Below are 19,841 nucleotides of genomic sequence, written 5' to 3' on the forward strand. Positions count from 1 at the left end.
GTCTGTAAGGCTCTCTTTCCACCTTCATCTTTCCTTCCTGACTTGGAAAAATCTGTATCTCCCCCAGAACAACCATTCTTCCCCCCAACCCCCTAAAAACAAGGCACACCAAAATGTGACCTTGCTGATTAACAGTCCGGCCAGCTGCACCTCAGGAAGTGGAAGCACGGAGACAAAAGCCGCCTGAGACAAGAAAACAGAAATAGATAAAATCCCCACCAGCGACGCTGACGCGCGGAGATCAGAAAGGCGGAGGATGAAAGGGCAGGAAATGGGTTTCCAATTGCTGGGTAGCAGGTACCAAAGGCAACAAAATGCTTGGAAAGGAAAGAGTTCACCACTGAGCTACACTGGATCATGGAATGTCGTGGCTGTTTTACAGCAGCCACGTGACTTCAGCGCTACCCAGCTGCCTGGCTCTGGGCAAGCACTCAGTAATGGCCTAGGAGGCCACAATGTGTATAGAATGATTTTGCCCTTTTCACAGAAGAATCCAGCAAAATAAAGTGGTTTGGCCCAAATCACGCAAACATCTCCATCTAACACAGAATTTGACAGTGTTCTGTCACAGCCTTTGCTCTCGGTTCCAGCTCCGCTGCTGTCTGTCACATCTAAACACTGATCTGAATGGAGTCCCAGCTGCCTTTGACCAAGGGTTTGGAGGGAACCTCGTGCTTCGTTACTTGTAACCAGGAATCTCAACAGGTAAACTCAGACTGAATAGGTTATGGATAATGACTTACCCCTACAGACGTCAGCCCAGAGCAAAAGCAGTTCATGAGGGCAGGCAACACCCTCAGCACCTGACCCTAATCTGGTCCCAATCTGGGAGAAGAAACGCAGACCACAGAAGTTCTGTTTTATCAGGCTGGAAGCAAACAAAACCATCCCCATCCTTTTTTCCAAGGTCCAACTACCGCTCCCAACTGCGTTCATGTGTCACCCACGTGCCGGGCCTGCTGCGACAAACGCGGGTCAGCCTCGGTCAGGTACATCCCCGGGGCTTTCTGCCACGTGAGAGCATCTGGCAGAGAGGAGCTGGAAGGTCCTCGCTTCCTGCATCCCACACGGGCAGCGGTTCCTGTGTCAGCAGCTGCTGCCCCAGCGACAGCAGGGACACCTGTCACGGAGGCACTGAGGACACGCCTCACCTCTCTGCTTTGCCCCGGGTATAAGCTGTGAATTCGTTTATATTCAGAAATTAGGCTCAGAAAGCACTAACACCACAAGGCTGATCCAAGCAGAGACAGATATTAAAAGAAGCATCAGTGAAAATCATCTCTTAACTCCCCTCTATTTCCTACTCCACGAAGACCCTCTCACTTCCCAAAATCCCAAAGAGGTCATCAGATGAACTTTTTCTGATGTCTGTGTACAACTAGACAGTACTGTGGTAACAACATCTAAAAATCCAAGTGGACTTGGAAGGATAAAAGTGCTCCAGGGTAAATAATAATTACTCTTCCTGAGTACTTACTCAGCTTGTCAAGTAGGTGGAACTCAGACCTATACAGAAGCTAGACTAAGATCCGTAGGCGAGCTAGTAAGTGTAAAGGTAGTTTAGATATGCACATGCCAGACGTAGTAGCTGCAGTACAGCCAAAATAGCTAGAATCTGGAACAGAATTCAGCTTTTCTCCTACAGGCTTTCTGGAGGAGGTCATATCCCTCACTCTGGCCATTGGATCGAGCTGGGATTGATGGTAATCCACTGCTGCCTTTCTCTAATCATCTTCACCACACAGAAAACATGAAAATAACCTGTTGTAGCTGTGTTAACGAGACAGAGAGCATGTAGAGAGCCCCAGCACTGACACACAGTCAGCACAGTCACTGAGCAGAGGATTACTGCCATGAACTAGAAGGAGTTTTTTTGATTGCTCAGTTAAATAGCTGAACTGCAGCCAGGCCCCTGCATGCGGTTGCCTTTCTAGTGCAAGATCAGGCACAGTGTTCAAGTGATCTGAGTATTTACAGGGTTACAATAAGCCATACAATTGTGTTGGATTAAAAATATAAATTAAAAGATGTGTGACGAGCCCCCTGGGATATGCTACATCACTCGCGTGTTGCTTCTCATGCCCCACGGCCCAAGCTGTGCCCAACTCACAGGTAAATCCATCAGTGACAAAGAGCATTTACCCTTTGTCCCCTACCCCCTGCATTAACCACCTTTCCATGTGGTCATTTGCTTTCCTGCTGAGCAGTGACTGCAGCTTCCCCTGGCACCCACCATCACAGCTCTTAAATGGCTCAGAGCGCTCTCCCCCCCGAGCGAGGCAGGGCACTCCCTTCCCCACCATGCTGAGCTCTTTATCTCGGCTGCCCCGGGAAGCTGTGGAACCGGAAAGCAGAGCCAAGCCCCCTGCACAGCAACTCAGCTGACACACAGTCTTCCCTGTGCTTTCAGTTAAGGAAAATAGTTCCCTGGGCAGCACTTCTGCACGCCTCTAGGCCTTGCTACAGGCACGGAGAGATGTTGGCATGCAACTGTCAGTGCTGTACTAGAGACCTCATGTGTCATGGCAGTGCAGTTTCTTTAAAGAGTTACTGCGAGAGCCTGGATTTGGGGACTAAAATGACAAACGTGTGTGTAGAAGTTTCAGAGTGCCAGCAAGCTCGGCACAGGAGCTGCGGATGAGGACTGAATGCACTGGCAGTACTGAAGACCACTGAAGGTCAGGATTAAGCATCCCAGGCTGAGCTACAGGTCAGGACTGCTTCTCTACAATGGGAAAGGGTACTGCCAGCTACGACTGAGCAGCCTCCTGACTCCTCCGTGGATGTGTGGCACTGATGAGACCAGGGCTCGGCGGCGTGGGCTGAGCTGAGTGGGGGAGATTTCACAGCACCTGCCTGCGAAAGTGGATTTCACCAGCTCCATGAAATACCAAACAAAATGGCAAAAGAGCAGCCAAGAACACAAGTGTCAAACACAAGGCTGGAGGAAACAACTTTGTAAACACCTTGTTCCTGCGTTCTCCTCCAGCTCTGTGCCTGAACTCTCCATGGTCACTTGTGGCTGAAAATAAACCAAGCCCTTTGAAACAGAGGCCAACAACAGAGCTTTCTTTAGAAAATGCAGGTGTGGAATGTGACCTTTTCTCCATCATGTAGCAGGCCCACATGACCCTAAATCAGCTGGTCGGTAAGCTAGCAGGCTGCTACCTCTGGACAACTACAGACATGTTACTTTGAGTATTGTCAGAAGAATGGCAGCTCTGTAGATGTGGCTGCAAAGCAGGGGAAAAAAAGGAAGTTGCTATGGATATAGCACAGCAACGTGTTAACACGCTGGAATTGGACTATCACAATCAGCGTACAAAACCCCATTAGTTATGACACCAAGTTGTGCGTCTTCAGAGCAGAAAATCAGGCTTTTCCTTCTCTGATGAATCAGAGGTAATTGCTCCACATGCTCAAAAGCACAGTGACTCATTACAAGAAACAGAATAGCTCACAGAGCTATTAATGTGTGCTTTCATGATGCACTTGGCATTATTAACTACTCATACAATGCAAGTTGTATACGATCTTAGCAGAAAAGGCCAGCACATCCTTACACTATTATTTACATGATGACAGTAGGATTTCAAATACCATTCAAGACAAGACATTCTCTGAAAACATCTCATGGGAGCAGTAAAATGAGGTGGAAAGAAAACTGTTCTGTCAGGACAGGTGTGCAGATACCAAACCATTGAGCCACCCTTCAGAACTGTGCCAGATAAGCATGACATGGCAGTTAATATGATAAAATAAGCAGACTTAAGAATATGAAGGACAAAGCTGCTGCATGGAAAAAAGCACAGACAATTAGGAGTGACTAGAAAAAAGGGGCAGAGATGGGGAAAGTGCTTCTTCACCACTGGATCCTGCAAGACAGGGTCGGTTTCAAACACTTTGGTTTAGTGGCTTCAGGTTGCAGTAAAGCTCTGCCGAACACTGACTCAGTGCAGAGGCACTGCATGATTTCAGCACTGGCTGATGAGTGGCACTTAATGAGGCTCTGCAACAAGCTGCATTAGCAAAAGGAACCTCATGGCACACATTTGCACAGTACCTGCCAAAACCTTGCCTTCCCAGCACCGTTTGCCCTTCGCTTTTCCTTCAGCAGCAAAATGAATCTTCAGGTGAATGTCCTTTAAAAAACAGTCCTCACCAAAACAGAGAGAGGAGTGATTTTTGGTTGGGGACAGGACATTGAAAGGGTGATTTATGTCTTTAGGACCCATTTGCTATTACAACAGGCAACAAATCCCACCTTTCACACCACAACACTGCCTTCACTGCACAACAGCACGACCCAAGTTAGGATTTTCACAGCTTGTGCCCTACAACAGAATCACAGAACGGTTGAGATTGGAAGGGACCTCAGGATATCATCTAATTTTTACTGTCAGGATGCTCTTGGGTCTTCTTTGCTCCAGGGCATGTTACTGGCTCATGCTCAACCTGTCCACCAGGACCCATGTCCTCTGCAAAGGTGCTTCCCAGCCAGGCAATGCCCAGGACGGGGTTATTCCTCCCCAGGTGGAGGACTTTGCATTTCCCTTTGCTGAACTTCAAGAGAGTCTTTTTTTTCCCCCCATTTCTCCAGCCTGTCGAGGTCCCTCTGAACAGCAGCACAACCGTTGGGGTGAGTCAACCATTCCTCCCAGTTTTGCATCATCTGCAAACTTGCTGAGGATGCAGTGCCCTATCACCCAGCTCATTCATGAAGCTGGTAAACAATATTGACCCCGTACTGCCACAGTCACAGTGAAGGCTTCAAGACTCAGTCATCTTTATAGAGACTTGCCAGAAAAAGAAAAAAAACCAACCACCTTCCTCCACCTCCCACTCCCGGGGGTGTTTTTTATTCTGTGCTGTACCCTGACACATCACTTCTGCTGTGTCTGCAACAGGAATGACACCTTCACAAAAGAGCCATAGACGTGTGGCTAAACAAATCAATGATGTTAGGGCACACAGACAAAATGCAATAAACCGTGAAAGATGGAAGCTATTTACTACCCAAGAATGCATAAACAGAGTGAGTTAATTTTATATAGAAAGGGGAGCACCAGGGAGGGTGCAAAGATTAAAGCAGGCTGGAAAATATGTGGATTTGTTTTGATGGAAACTTTATGACTTGCTCTAGTGCAGAATCAGGTGTGGAAATGACTTCACTGCAATTATACAGTTACATAAAAAGACTAAAGAATCATCAGAAAAGAATCTGCGTTCCTTGTTTTATTAGATGAAAATGCCAATCTGGTTTCAATTATTTAGTAGATTGATACAGTTTTAGCCCATTGGCCATACTGATAAGATCAGACTGCAAATAAATAAAGAGAATGGTGAACGGAAAGAATAGGAATCGGTTCCATCACTGTTTTTCAGGGTATTTCCTGTACATTCCAGTACATTTCACAATATGAATTTAGAGTGGAACAACCACCCATTCCAGTGTATAATTCCAACTCTGAAAGAGAGACACACATCTCTGCAACAGTGCAAGAGGGGCACTTGCACTAGTACCTGCAGCACAGAGTCTGCCTGTCAGTACAGCAAAGCAGCCTGCACCCAGTCTTTCCTTTGGCTAACATCTGGTTCTTAATTCTTTCTTTGTTTAATCAATAGTGGTAACCCCAACTAAAGAGATTATCAAGGCTGAAAGACTGCTTAACCCTTGAGTGCTAACAAAGATAGGCATGCTAGTGCAAGAAGTGCAGGATGAAACAGAGTCGACATCAACAGCCTGTCTGCAGGATTCCCAGAGCTGAGTCAACACAAGTGCTGCAGCGAAGCGAGAACTGCCTGCGCAAGGCAGTGAAGGAACAAAGACTCTGCTCCCCCTGAACTGGAAGAGAAGGGCTTCACCGTCTTTAACAATCAAAATCTCAGAGGAACAAAAGAGAAACTACAGAAATGGATTCAGTGAAAAGAGAATATATGAGCAGACAGCACAGATTTAGTTTTATTTAAAGCTGCAATTCCTTATTCTGACACCCAGCTGCACAACATGCCCTGAACCGTACCAAAAAGTGAGAGAGGGGGATAAAAAAAAAAAAAAAAAAAAAGACAGGAAGAAAAGTTTTCAGCACCTCTGAGATCTGGGCAACATCAGATAAAGCAACACAGCTAGAACTTCTAGAGCGCAGTAGTTTAAAATCGAGTCAGAAATCAGTGCATGCACGGGAGAACTTAGCAGTAGCAAGTTAACGCGGACACGGGCTGAGAGCGCGGTGATGCTGGTTGAGAGCAGCACCCCGGGAGGAAGCCTGCACCAAGCAGCAGGGCAACAAACTCCTAGTGCAACTCCAGCAGTGACACAAACCTTACACCACGTCACAAACCTTCCACGTGAGCTTTTGACAGACACATCATTTGTCAGAAATCAATTAACCGTATAAAATGAGTTTGTCAGAAACACGCGCAGGAAGATCCACCTCTTTTACTGATAGGGACTGCTGATTATAGCTTAGAATTTTAAGTGACTACCAATTTCAGAGGCTTAAAGAAGTGATCAAAAAATTAATACCATCAGATTAACAGCTGCATATCAGACCAGGAACAGAAATGAGGGTTATTTGTTGTGTTTTGTCCAGGTCCCAACACTTCCCAACCAGCAGTTTTTCCATCTGTATGTAAACCACAACATAAAACCCCCAGATTCCAGATGTGCTCAATATGCATGTTCTGACCAGACCCCTGCCATCCAGAGTCCACCTTAGTAGCTGCTCTTCTCACAGCTCATGGGAGTTTGCGTGAGGCTCCGGAAGCTTGTCAGTGTCACAGTTTTTAATCAGCTGAAAGAGGAACTCGACCTGTTTCTCGTAATTCTCAACTGAGATTCTCTCATTCAACCCATGGATCCTGGAAGAAAAAGAATGTTTTTCATTCCAGTGTGCATTTGTGATCCATCTGCATATACCCAGCACCCTACTCACCCATTTACTTCATAAAGCAATGCACAGCATAAAAATACACCAAATACTGCACTGTAACTGCAATGTCTGGCCCTCAGGTCAACCAAATTTACTGATTCTAAGTTTCACAGCAGAACAAGACCATGGAACAAGAGCAATTCCAGTGCTCTGCCCATTTCTTGGCCATATATGTTACTGTCCTGTACAGCTACAAGAACACTCCTGTATCACCTGCACCTCAATAAAACAGATCTAGCACACACTAAGTCAACAAAGACTCCATTGCATGATGATGTTCTTTGTTACCACTTTACTCCAGGAAACCTAACTTGCAGCTTTAAGGAGCAAATAAATTCAGGGTGGCATGTATCCAAACATACAGATAAATCTCTTAAGGCCAACTCCCAGAACACCCTTCCCACTGCTGCGCTGTATAAAGGGCCCAGGCAGCTCCACAGCGTGGCCATACTACCCAACCGAGGTCCTGCCTGCATCTGAGGTACTGAAGAGTCAGGGCTAACACTCCCCCAGTGTAATCACCACCCCCTATTTGTGCAGCACCCAAATCTGCAGGAAATGGTGCCCTAAAAGAATGTGAGGCACCCCCACGCCAAGGTATACAAGGCTGGGTTTCCTCCTTCTGACGAACACATATCAATTTTCTCTTTCGCTCGTCCCCACCCCGAACAGCTGCCCACATGCAGACAGAGCACAGTACCTGGGAAGATCATCTGATTTCAAGAGCAGTGGGTTAAATCGATAAATGGCATTTGTGACGTTAGTGAAATGCCTGCTGTCTGTGTTTCCAATACACGTGCCTGGAAAACAAAAACCTCAGGTTTATTTTGCATGAGAGCAGCAACTTAACGACCCACACAGAAGAAAGGAAAGGCATCTGGTAACAGTTCTGTATAACCCCTAGCTACACCAAAAGCAAATCACTGGAAACAGTTTATTGGTACATCCTGAAAGAACATTCTCTTCTTCATGAACAGGAAGAACTGAACATACAATTCAATCACTCTAAGAACAGCCATGATGCTCAGCCTCCACAAAAGTTTAAGCTTCAAACTGCAGTCCAACAAACAGCGCAGAACTAGGAAGGAGCTGTGAGAAAGGGAAGGGGCTGGGATCGTAAGGAACAATACAGAAAAGCAGGAATGGCTTTGCCAGCTACGAAAACAATAAAAGAAGAGCTAAAGCAAGAAGACCTCCTACTCTCCCTCACAATTCCTTTCTTCCCTGAAGAGATTCCTTTGTATGTGCAGGGAGTCAGATTCAAGGCTCATTGTTTCTGTCAGCTTCCTGTTTGCTTTTTTACTTCCACTATTAAAAAACAACATTAAAACTTTTAGAACATAAAGAGGGAATGGAATAAAAAGAGGAAAAAACAGCTGTTTCCAGTAGTTAACAGTTGGGGTGGAGAAGTACACAGAAAATGGAAACAAGTCAATATTGGGGATGAGGGACAGAAAAGCAGGGCGGAAGCTGGAGAGGAAACAATAATCATCATGTGCTCGCTGTTACCTGGGACTACACTGTCAACATCTGGGAAAGTATCCAGAATGGTTCTTTGAAAAATATGGACTCCAAATGTCTGGTCATCCCAAGGGCTAATGGGGAGTGGGTCAAAGGCCTCTACTACATCAATCTTCACTCTGTCATCAGCAACAGTGTTCCTCACTGTCTCTAGCACCTACGGGTAAAGCACAGAGATTAAACAAGCAGAAGAAATGAGAGAGCATCCCTTCTAGTTATCAGCAAATGTGCCACTTTCCAGAAAACACTTATCTGTGAGTTTCCAACTCTGGCTGCAAATACAGATGCATAGTTAGGACTGAAACTGTGTGACTGAAACCTTCCTCTTACTCAGTGGATGGTTGACACTTAAGCTCATTTTTTTTAACCCCAGTGTACATCACTGTCTCGAGGTATTCCTGAACTGCTTCAGTCCTGAAAGGCAGGTGGTCAAGCTGATGCTACTTGGTAGTTAGGTCATCCAAGTAAATAATCCAGAAAAGCTTCAGAGAGATAAACTTTCAGCAAAGGTTCAGGAAGGGAGGATATTATTTACTGACAATGTTTCACAGCTGTCCTTGGCTGGACAGGCATGTCATACCTGCTGGAGTGTGCAAAATTCCCATATTCTCACAGGTCACAAACTTTTAACACTTCTGTTCCATAATCACATCTGATCCCTGTGCTCTTTGGCACAAGACGACTTCTGAAATCTGCTCGCTGTAACTGCAAGGCAGGCTTCCCAGTTTGGTCTGCCTCTTGCTCTGCTCCACATTCAGAAGCCATAGTAAACAATGCACTTGGCAATCCGTCTCAAGAGGAGGAGAAAAGACATTAGATAACCCCTCGTCACTGCTCTCCCTTGGACATGGAGCCACTGACTGAACTCTGAGTGCGACCGTCCAGCCAGTTCCTGATCCACCAAATCCACGTCTCTCCAACCTAGAGACAAGGATGTCGTGTGGGACAGGGTTCAACACTTTGCCCAAGTCCAATTCCCAAATCTTGCATGAATACAGGGAGAGATGAAAAGAGTATCTGTGTAGAACAGATCTGCTGCCACAAGTGGCCGAGTGCCATCCTGCCCAGAAAGGGACGGAGAACAGCCCCATGTCCGGGGGTACTGTACGTACCTCAGCGGCCTTCTCTGCAGAGTGGATCCGGAAGTTCACAGTTGCTTTTGCAGAAGATGGGATGACGTTTGTCTAGAAAAAAAGGAATGACCGAAACTTAAAAGGAAATTAAAACCAAATTAAAATGCCAACCACAAACTCAGAGACTGCTCAAACAACTCTAGCCCTCCGACTAGTGCTTCCCTGTTTCCGCTGAGTGTGATCTCTTTCTGCACTGTGTTAAAATACTGTAAATCTCACTTAAGCAGGTAACGACACAAAGAAATATTCATCAATTCAACAAAAATCAAGTTAGCTGTTATACAGTTTTTCCCTTGAGTTAAGCCCTCTTCCTTCAGAAACTTTATATTGAGAAATTCTGAAAGTTTACACTGGGTTTTTTAAGCAATATTTTTACCTCACTGTCATATTGCTTTTCCTCATGCATGAGACATTTAAGATGCTTAACAAATGATGGTACTGAAGACACATAACTCTTCTTTTCTACAGAATTAATATTTGTAATTTTGTTAAAACAAAAAAAATATAATCCTTAGGAAAAAAAAAAAAAGAAACCAGGGTGTCACTTCTCTCTTGGCCACTCAGTGTCACTGTTCAGCCACTGCATCTTGTCTTCTTGTCCAGTGATGCCTTTCAGTAACAAGTTTTTTCAGGGACACACTGAACAGCCTGTTTATTTTCTAGGGCTACAGTATTTTTGGATAGCTACACCTCCTTATCAGGGCAAGATCTGGCTGTATCAGCCAGAACCTGTTATCTCTCAGTCCAAGGTGCACACTAACCCTGTTCTAACAGAGGTAAGTGTTCCTACCCAGTCGACCCCACCTGGGCTAGGGATGTGTTTACAACTGTGACCATTTCAAATCCTGTCATCGATACTTCGTATGAATACACAGAAAATACTCTTGTCCATCCTAAAATATAAACAATCTGAACACTGGTTTACAGAGATCTTTTTGTAAAAGAGAACAGATACTTCGGAAACAAATTGTCAACTGTAGCTAAATCCAAGCCACGTCTAAAGTAAAAATGAGACTGGTGGTGACACCACACAGGCTCTAAGAAGAGGGCCTGTACTGATCTTGTAATTGGATATAAATAGGTGGAAACCAAATGTCCTAACTGTCTCATCGTAGTACATGGAGAAAAATCAAAATGAAGCTACCTTGATTCCTGCGTTGAACATGGTGACTGCTGTAGTAGTTCGAATCAAGGCATTGGTGGAAGGTTTCCAGGCAAGAACTCTTACAAAAAAGAAAAAAACCCACCCAACATTTTTCAAAGAAGCTTAATATTGATAAAACATAAGTACGACAGTTACACTGCCAATAAGCTGAATGATGGCCTATTCAATTAACAACTGTTATTAACAGTAAATGTTAATATAACATCTATTGTTAATAACAACAGTTATTAATAACAATAGTTATTAATGGTAAAGCACTGACATTATCTCAACTATGAAATGGTATAACTGGTTTCCTGAGAAGACTAGAGAGGGCTACTAGTCTTCATCTTCTAACGGTGTGAACAGTCATCAAGGATGTATTTTCTTACCTGCTGACAATAGGTGAAAACAGCCACAGATTGCTCATGATGAGATTGAGAGGAAAGCTGAACTAAGTGGAAGAAATAAAACCACAAATCAGAAAGTTTCTAGTTTTCAGGAGCAGAGTGCAGTCACTTGGCTATGGCTGAAGTAATTCTAGCAGAAACAATTATCTGGGAGAAAGGCCAGCTTAAGTCTTTCCCTTTCCAGGAACTACATAACTATGCTCTAAATTCATATGCTGGGTTACTCTTCACTTGTTAATATGAAAATCTGAGAATGAAATCATAGTTCTTTCCTCACCTCTGATGCAAGGTGCTCCATAGTCATGAGTTCTGGCCCATGGCCAAAGAGATTGCGCAAGGGATTCTGCTCCAGCCTACAGCAAAGCAAAACAACATCTGAAATTTTTAAAAAATCTCTGACTATTACTGCTCCAGAAGGTTGATGGGGATTTGATTTCTAAAATGTATCCATGTATTTGAGATGCAATCACTTTCCTCTCCTGGTAAGTAAATCTGTGAGCACAGCTCCACGACAGATTTCTGAGCACCCCAGCCACATGCAAAGACTTTCTTTCTAGAGCTGAAAAAAATCAAAAAGCCTGACTCTTGTAAAGAATACATGGTAATCTAGAAAAACATCACACCAAATTCCATCACATCTGGACATACTTTTTTTTTTTTCTAAAATATTTATTTATTAGCCAGTTTGATACCTACAGAGACACATAATGAGATGATTTACCCAGTCACATTCTGACTTTACACCAGGTTGATTGGCTTGGATAATCACCAGCTAGAGGGAGCAGGTATGTGCAAGAATAAATTCCAAAGAAATTCTGCAACCCAATTAAAGCAATCTCTACAGAGTAAATTAAAACAAATATTGAAAAATAAAGTCTCGTATCAGTGACTTAAGAGTCTGCCTGTCTGTCTTCAACATCAGATGACAGGGAAGCTCTCACCTGGACATCGCTGCTGCAAGAATGCCAATAGTTGTCTCCTTAGGAGGAAAGGATGAATGTCCTGGCTCTTTTTCCACAGTGAAGTTCAGTGTTATTGAACCCTTTTCTGTGATAGCAATTCTGGTCAATGATGTGTAAATAAAATAAATGATTAATGCAACTTCAAACACACACGCACAGACTACAGGTGAAAAGAATGACTCTGCATATTTTGAGTACCATAAAAGCCACCAAAAAAGCAGCAACAACAAATCCCTAAACACAATCTTTAAATGTTTGGAGGACTGATGTGTTGGCTGCTTTTCCAGCGAGCAGACTTTACAGCATACAATTAACGTGCTTGCACTAGCTCAGGGGACCATTCTGCTTTTGTCAGCACAGCTGTGATGGACAGCAAGCAAACTCTGGAGGCCCTTTGCTTGCACTTTGTGCCACTGCTGTAGCTTTAGCAAGGCCAACACTGCCATATGCCTTGAAAACATATTTTATTGACATCAGCAAGGTCGTTTCTCACAAATTAATTACTGAATATGGATCACTTCCATCATGGTGAACTGTGTTCTCTTTTACTTACACAGCTACTGGCTTCTTCACTCCTGCAATGATGCCATCCAGTATTGCACTCCCCTCATCCAGTAAGAAGGAGAGTTTCACTCCTCTGGCTTCCAGCAGAGCTGCAATCTCCATTGCTCCCTTCCGACCAAACACCTGCCAGAATCCAGGCAGAGGAACCGGTCAGATCAAGCCATGCCTTTGGGAAGAACACTGGAGAACATCTTGCTGTTGACGGTGGCCAGTGTTACAAGGCAAAGAACGCAAGAAACCCCCTAGTGAACAGCTCCATGGCAGCCTGTCAAGAAAAGATTCTTCCCCACAAAACTGGCTGGAGGTTAACGGCCTAGCAGCAGACAGACTTACATCCACCCCAAGCAATGCTCTCATTCACCAGTCACTGAATGTTGCTTTGAATCCTACTAGTTCCTGGACACAGGGATATCTCAGGGCTAGAAGCTCCAGATTAGTCATTCTAAAGGACTTTCATTTTAACTATCAGCAATTCTTTGGCTTTATATTTTGAAAATGAGTAAACAAAACCACCTCATCTATCTCTTCCTACTGTTTACTAGGGGACATACCCACAACAAAGTGGAATATTTTTGTTAGTTCTTCCTGATCATTTGGAACAACCATGTAAATCTTAAGCCAGCTTTTCATGTCCTATATTTACTCCAAAATGTGACTCCGGCTGAACCTTCCATGCAGAAAAGAATTTGAACTAACACTCTGCTGTGTTCTTTTCCCTTTGCTCATCACACCAAACCCTTTGTCCATGTCATCTAAAGCCAAACAATCAATATATAACTATGACCACGTGCCTGACACAGTATCTGCCCACATAATCAAGATAAACAGGAAAGACTTTCTAGCTAAACAACGTTTAAAAATGAAGCCTTGTTACATACATGAACAATGCAAACAACTCGTTATTTTGATGAAACGAAAGAAAATACCTCTTCATCATGTCCAATACCAACATAGAAAGATCTGCGGGGTCTGTAATTTCTTCTCAGCAAGAATTCTAGAGCTTGCAGAATACCCTGCAGAAAAAAAAAAAAAAAAAAAGGCAGAACGTAGTGTACTATTCTTGTGTGTTAGTGAAGAGAATAAATGTAAAAGAATGCAATGCAATGTAAAAGAAATATGATGCATTCACAGCCCTTAAGGAGACTTTGTCCTGCTCACAGTTGAGCTTTTATTCCTACAACTCCTACTGATGATATTCATATTTTCTGGAAAACACACTGCAATATTTTTGATCAATAATGCTTAAGACTTAGTGTGCTACACAGTGTCAGTGTAAATACACAAAATACAGTGTAGGCTTGTTCTTGCTACTGATGAAGTCAGTGACAAACTGCACAGGAAGCACGACAGAGTTATAATTATCCAAGGAATTCACTGTTCCTTTAAACTGCCTATCCTACACACAGCTTGGCTCTGACTTGAGCTACCAGATCCATTTATTTTAATGAGCAGGATATTTTGTACAAAAAGCGCTAAGATGACTGAAGCAGAACAAGAAACTTAATCTGAAGAATGAGCAATGAAATCTATTATTTGCTACATTATTCCATCTCATCTGTTTCTCAATTTAAGCTGGTTAGTTCTTTACATCAGAAGAAATTATATCACCTCTACCTCGTCAGCACCCATTTTTGCTGCGTTCACTGAAATTCCTGATTTTTATTGTCCATTTGTGGAGTTACTTGCGCAGTCCACAGTAGAAAGAAGCATCGAAACAAAGTTTTAAGTTGCAAGGCTTTGAAACTGATGATCAAACAACCTGAAGAAACTTTCCAGGAGCATGGCCTGTGCCCCAATAAGCAGCCACAGCATCTGTGACACTGGTTTGCTAAACATCTGTTTAAATTTCAGTACAGGGCCATTGTGGAAGTATCTCTGCAAGTCACAAAGGACTGTTTTCCTTATTCATTTTTCCATCAACCTTTTCCCAAATGAGAAATCCTTCACAGATCAGTCTTTTTTTGCACTTCATTCCTCCCAAATGTACTTAGTACAACAGCTCTTTGTTCTGCCACAGACTAGATAAAAGATACAAGGTTATTTGACTATAATATTGAATAAACATTGTTTACTTTGAAACTCAAGCCTTTTCAAAGGGCCAGGTTTGGCTTTGAATGCCCATGTGACACATGGGAAAAAGTAAAAGGTCTATCCCTGATTTCAAAGACAGCATTTGACATACAGTTTAAATATGGCATGTAACCGGATACATCTGCTTCTGTGAATATCTTTTTCTGTATCTTCTGAGAGCTTTAACTCTGCTTTCTTCAATAATAAAAGACCGCTCCACTTCATCTCTAGGAAAAGTTGGGAGAAACTGCAGGGCTTAGGGATTAATCACTAACATCCTGCATTTAAAGAGGGGCAAGAGAGACAACACAGAAAATTTCAAGAGAACAGATTCCTCCAATTTGCTTTTTTCAGGCTTTGTATCTCTCTGAAATTGTATTACCAAGACGACGTACTATGGCAGAGTTTTTGTTATCCAGCGTTCCTCGTCCATAGATGAAACCTTCGTGCTCTGCAGCTGAGAAAGGAGGGAAATCCCAGCCCTCGGGGGGAGCAGGCACAACATCCATGTGTGCAAGCAGCATATAGGGCATCATTTCAGGGTTAGAACCCTGAACAGTAAAGAGATGGCTGTATTTCCCAACAATTTCATGTTGAATGAACTTTGAAGAAAATACAGCCGGGAAGACTGTTAAGAAAAAAATTAAAAACACGTGAAGAAGAAAAATTAACAATACCATCCAACTTTAATCATTATATACTCCATAGAGTAGCCATCTATTTAGTCTCAAGGGGAGCACTGTAAATAAGACTGGCCACAACAAATTTGCTTCAGGAAGCAGATGTGCAGCTTTGTTCTCATACTCTTACCAATCCATCTCACTTTGTGTTTAAGACTTCCCTAAGCAAACCCAGGAACTGTTGTTTACCCGTGCTGCAGCTGTTTTGCAGGCAGCAGTGATGGGACTGCCAAAAAAGGCAGGCTGAAGCAAGGGTTGTCTTACTTTTTTAAATTTTTTTTTTAAATGACAAGGTCATTTACCCATCTCAAGGAACAAAAACCACCACTGCAAAAAGACATTTGAATCTTCTAGCTTTGGCCATTGCTACACCACAGTACACTGTTGCAGAGGTGACTTAGGTATGCCATTTTTGCCAGTCCTTTCTTGAGGAAAAACAAAATAAAAATCCATTCCATTATATTCAAGAACGATATATACTCTCTTCAATTTGTTTATGAAAATAATTGAGTAGCAGAGATTGCTAAGGATGAAATTTTAGTACCTTCCTGAATGTAATTCCCAAATTCTGCCATGGCAGTTGTATTCAAGTCCTCTGGAGACACGGAAACAGTTGGGATTTTAATAGCACCTTCAATGAAATACAAAACAGAAATCATTTGACACGGAAATCAGTCAAACAATACTTGAGTTGCATTTCAAAAGGGAAAGAGGTATTTATGTTCCTAAGTATTTTCCAGGCTTTAAGGTTTATTTCACAGGATAGTAAGAGCTGCCACTATCAAACACACTGACACACTTCAGCTGGGCTGTGCACCAGCAGCACACCAGTATTTCCTTCCACTCTCAGCCAAGGTATTTCTCTAGATACTTCAACTCCATTTTTCATTCTAAAGTGTTGAATGATATTGTTAGAAAAGTTACTGTCCAGAAGCAGCCGCATTTTTCTAGGGTGACCCGATTCCTCACAGCCATAAACTATTCTGGCAGCAAAGCAGGCAGCTTAGTTGGCAGTTCACAGTTTTCAATATTGTCAGGTTGTGACGGCAAGATTGTTGTAACATCTTCTTTCATACTGCTCCAACCTATTAAGATATATAAAGACAGGCCTTTTGTTGGTCCTTCCAGGCTGCTCTGTCATTTAACGGTGTCAGACAGGGCTGCTCTCCAACACGGAGTCAGTCATGCAGACCATGGGTATGACTTAGTCCCAGCTACAGCTGCCTTTCCTAAGAGCACGTCAAGTGAGGTTACAGATTCTTTTAAAGGTCGTGCTATTCAAGAAGAAACACAAAAATATCTCTCTCTTGTATCCCTGCATTCTCCCATTAAAAACATATGTAAACATAATTTGCTAGGCAATAAATCTTACAAACCAGCAAAGTATGAGATTTACAGAACCCAACCCCTACTTGAACAGCCCAGGACTATCGCTTCATGCCAGATTGTGGTTTCCTCTAAACTGCCAACGCTCACGAGCTCCAAATATCCTCAACCTCTTCTGCAGAAGACTCTGTCACAGAGCACAAACACACCCTGGCTTGTTACAGACAGGCTGCCTGCAGCAAAGTGGTGCAAGAGAGATAAAAAAACAACCCGTCAATGATTTATCCAGCGGCCAGAGATGCCTAGCAGAGGCAGCCACGGGGTGCCTGGTCCATTCTGCGTGTATGAGAGGGCAATAGTGCAGAAAATCAACACGGGTAAAGTTGGCTTCAGGAGAATAAACCACCGGCTTCCTCCAAGGGGAAAGCACCTGAGGAAGGGTCCTGCTTCACTGCTGCCCCGTTCCCACCCCTGCCCCCCGGCCGGCTCTCGATGCCAACCCCTCTCCTTGCAGAGAGACCCGCCACAGCCCCAAGGCGACCTCGGGACGCCCCAGCCGCGACGCCTGGGAAACCGGGGGCCGGCAACAACCCCCGGCCCGGGGGTGGAGGGGGGCACACAGGCTGCAGGCCCCCGGGGAGGCCCGGGAGGGCGGGGGGGCAGCCAGGGCGGCCCGCTGGGCCCCCTCACCTCGCAGCGCCTCCTTGAGCTCCAGCCTCTCGCCGGCACTGAAGGCGGCGGTGCCGCCGCGCCGCGCCCACCGCCGCGGGAGCGCCGGGGCGCGCAGGCCGTAGGCGCGGAGCAGCACGGCGGCGGCCAGCGCCAGCAGCACCGCGCACAGCCCCAGGCCCGCGGCACAGGCCGCCGCCCGCCGCCGCCCGCTCCCGCCCGCCATCCCGCTGAGGAGCGGACGGGCGTGGCCAAACGCCAATCGGCGCGCACCCCCCCGAGAGGATGGCCAATGGGCGGGTTGGTCCCGCCCCTTCCGCGAGTGCTCCTGGGAGTCGTAGTTTTGCGCCGCGGCAAGTTCGACATGATGGCGGCGGGCGGGGGGGGGGCGATGGTTCTCTCTCCCCTCTCCCCTCCTGAAAGCGCGTGTTTCTGATCGCGAGGGGACGTTTAGGAGCCGTGGCGGGCGGTGTCTGGTGCCCACCGCAGCAAGCAATAGCGGGAGTGTCCCCTCACCCTGGCCTGGGCCGTGCCTGGAGCCTGCTGGGAGGCCGAGAGCGCTGGGCCTCAGGATGCTGCTCCCAACATGACGGGGTGCTTGAGGGGAAAAAGGGGGTTCCCGTGGGGAGTGACCGCCCCCGGGTTCAGTGGGGACACAGGTTAGGCGGGAGGACGCCGGTCAGTCAGGACCAGGCCTAGGCAGGCACAGTGGTGAGCCCTGGGCTGTGCCGGTCCCGCGCCCAACAGGGTTTAAATCCGCCTGGTTTTCAAAATGCCTGGTTTCACCAGGGAGCACAATGGAAAAGTTGTTCATCCCTTCTTTACATCTGTCTTGTCCTGAATTTGAAGATTTATCCCATCTCCTCATGGCATAAACTGTCCCAAGATGCTTAATAATAGATGGGAGCCGCCACGGAAAGCCTGCTCTTGAATCAGCAGAAGAAGCAGATGATTGTTCACACATTCTTTATTATCAAAAAAGAATGAAACCAATATTAAATTAAATAAATTACAAACATTTCTGAGCTGGTTATACATCATGCATTTATCAAGTAAGGCTTCAGAGCCAGTACACATCAATATCACTGTTACTTTATGAGCAATAAAGGGACACTGGAGGTTAAAATTTTTCTACCCCAGCATGAATTTGACCTTCCCTAATTCTCTTGCCAGGGCACTTGGAAATTAAGACTTAGAACTGTCCATCAACGATACCTTTTGCCCACTGATATCACACTTACTGCCAGAATTGGCCCGTGGCTACAGAAATGAGGTATCCTTCTTCCTGGGCCATCAGAATCACAGAGCATATAGTCACTGCCGCTACTTTCAAGCCATCTCTCGACATCCCATCCATTATGTCTGTAGGAACTTCAAGAAATAATCTCTTTTTTATATGTGGTCTGTTGCTCTGAGGCTCCTTGTGTTTGGCGTGTCAGGTCCTGAGACTGTGAAATCAGCCTCCTGTAATTAACCCTGAATGCAGAACTGGAAATTGGAATTTTCCTCATTTAACGTGATGCCACCTCAGAGATACAGAAATATTGATTAGCTACTGCAGGAGTTTCTTGTTCCATTGCACCAATTTCTTTGTTGCTTTTTCAAGACAGAAATTGCACCAATTTCTTTGTTGCTTTTTCAAGAGCAGGTAAAAGGAGCACTCAGGCAGTAACAAAAGACCGTGAGTAATCACCCTCAAAGAAGATTTAAGAGAATTAATCTCTTGATTTTACCTTATAGAACAAGCTATACATGGTTTTGGAAAAAATCGCTGCTGTCTAAGATTAAAATAAGTAATATCCGTTAGTTAGCGTGTTTCTCCTTTTGGAAACTAACCTCCTTTGGTTTTATTACTCTCTCCTGCACCACATAATCAGAAACTGAGGTAGAGAAATGGTGACTTCGTTAATGAGGTGTTATATAAAACCAAACTGGCAGGGTCCTGATGTTGTTTCCTTTAATGGTTGTCTAGCTCTGATGGTTCCTGAAGCTCTATTTTCCTTGAAAATGAGACATCTGGGAGCTGAAGGAAAGCCCTATTTTCTCTCCCCAGAAAGCCTCCTAGCAATCTGCTAGTGAATCGTCTCAATAATGTATATATAGTTCAAAACTGTACATTAAAGCTTGCTAGTATTTTTAATATCTTAGAGAAATAAAATAGAAATAACTTTTAAAAATATAATTTACTTTCATTATTAAGGCCACTCTTTATTTTTTGCATCCATGGAAAGATAACAGACTGTCCAGTTTTGCTTTTGTTACTGTTCAGTTTTTCATGTTGACTCTTGCATTTTATCCCAGTACTGGAAATACTTTGTAGGAAGATTTGAAATTCCAACAAAAGAAATTGTTTTCATTGCAGTCAAAGACATACTAGTATGTGTCTTTATCGTAAATGTTTTATAACCTTATTTTCATAAAAGTCATATT

At 44.3% G+C, this 19,841-nt stretch overlaps 1 protein-coding gene across 1 annotated transcript; it reads right to left on the bottom strand.

Moving 5' to 3' along the window:
* Nucleotides 1-4,955: 4,955 nt before the first annotated feature.
* On the bottom strand, nucleotides 4,956-17,637 carry PM20D1 (peptidase M20 domain containing 1). Its single transcript, XM_074925696.1, has 13 exons — nucleotides 17,433-17,637; nucleotides 15,961-16,047; nucleotides 15,132-15,364; nucleotides 13,593-13,679; nucleotides 12,656-12,789; nucleotides 12,082-12,201; nucleotides 11,418-11,493; nucleotides 11,123-11,184; nucleotides 10,731-10,809; nucleotides 9,566-9,637; nucleotides 8,442-8,610; nucleotides 7,633-7,732; nucleotides 4,956-6,861 (listed from the first exon to the last, which is right to left on the bottom strand). Exons 1-13 carry the CDS (start codon nucleotides 17,635-17,637, stop codon nucleotides 6,732-6,734), a joined length of 1,554 nt encoding a protein of 517 aa, XP_074781797.1. The 3' UTR covers nucleotides 4,956-6,731.
* Nucleotides 17,638-19,841: the final 2,204 nt, after the last annotated feature.

This window comes from Athene noctua, chromosome 23, assembly GCF_965140245.1.
Source record: "Athene noctua chromosome 23, bAthNoc1.hap1.1, whole genome shotgun sequence".
NCBI classification, from domain to species: domain Eukaryota; kingdom Metazoa; phylum Chordata; class Aves; order Strigiformes; family Strigidae; genus Athene; species Athene noctua.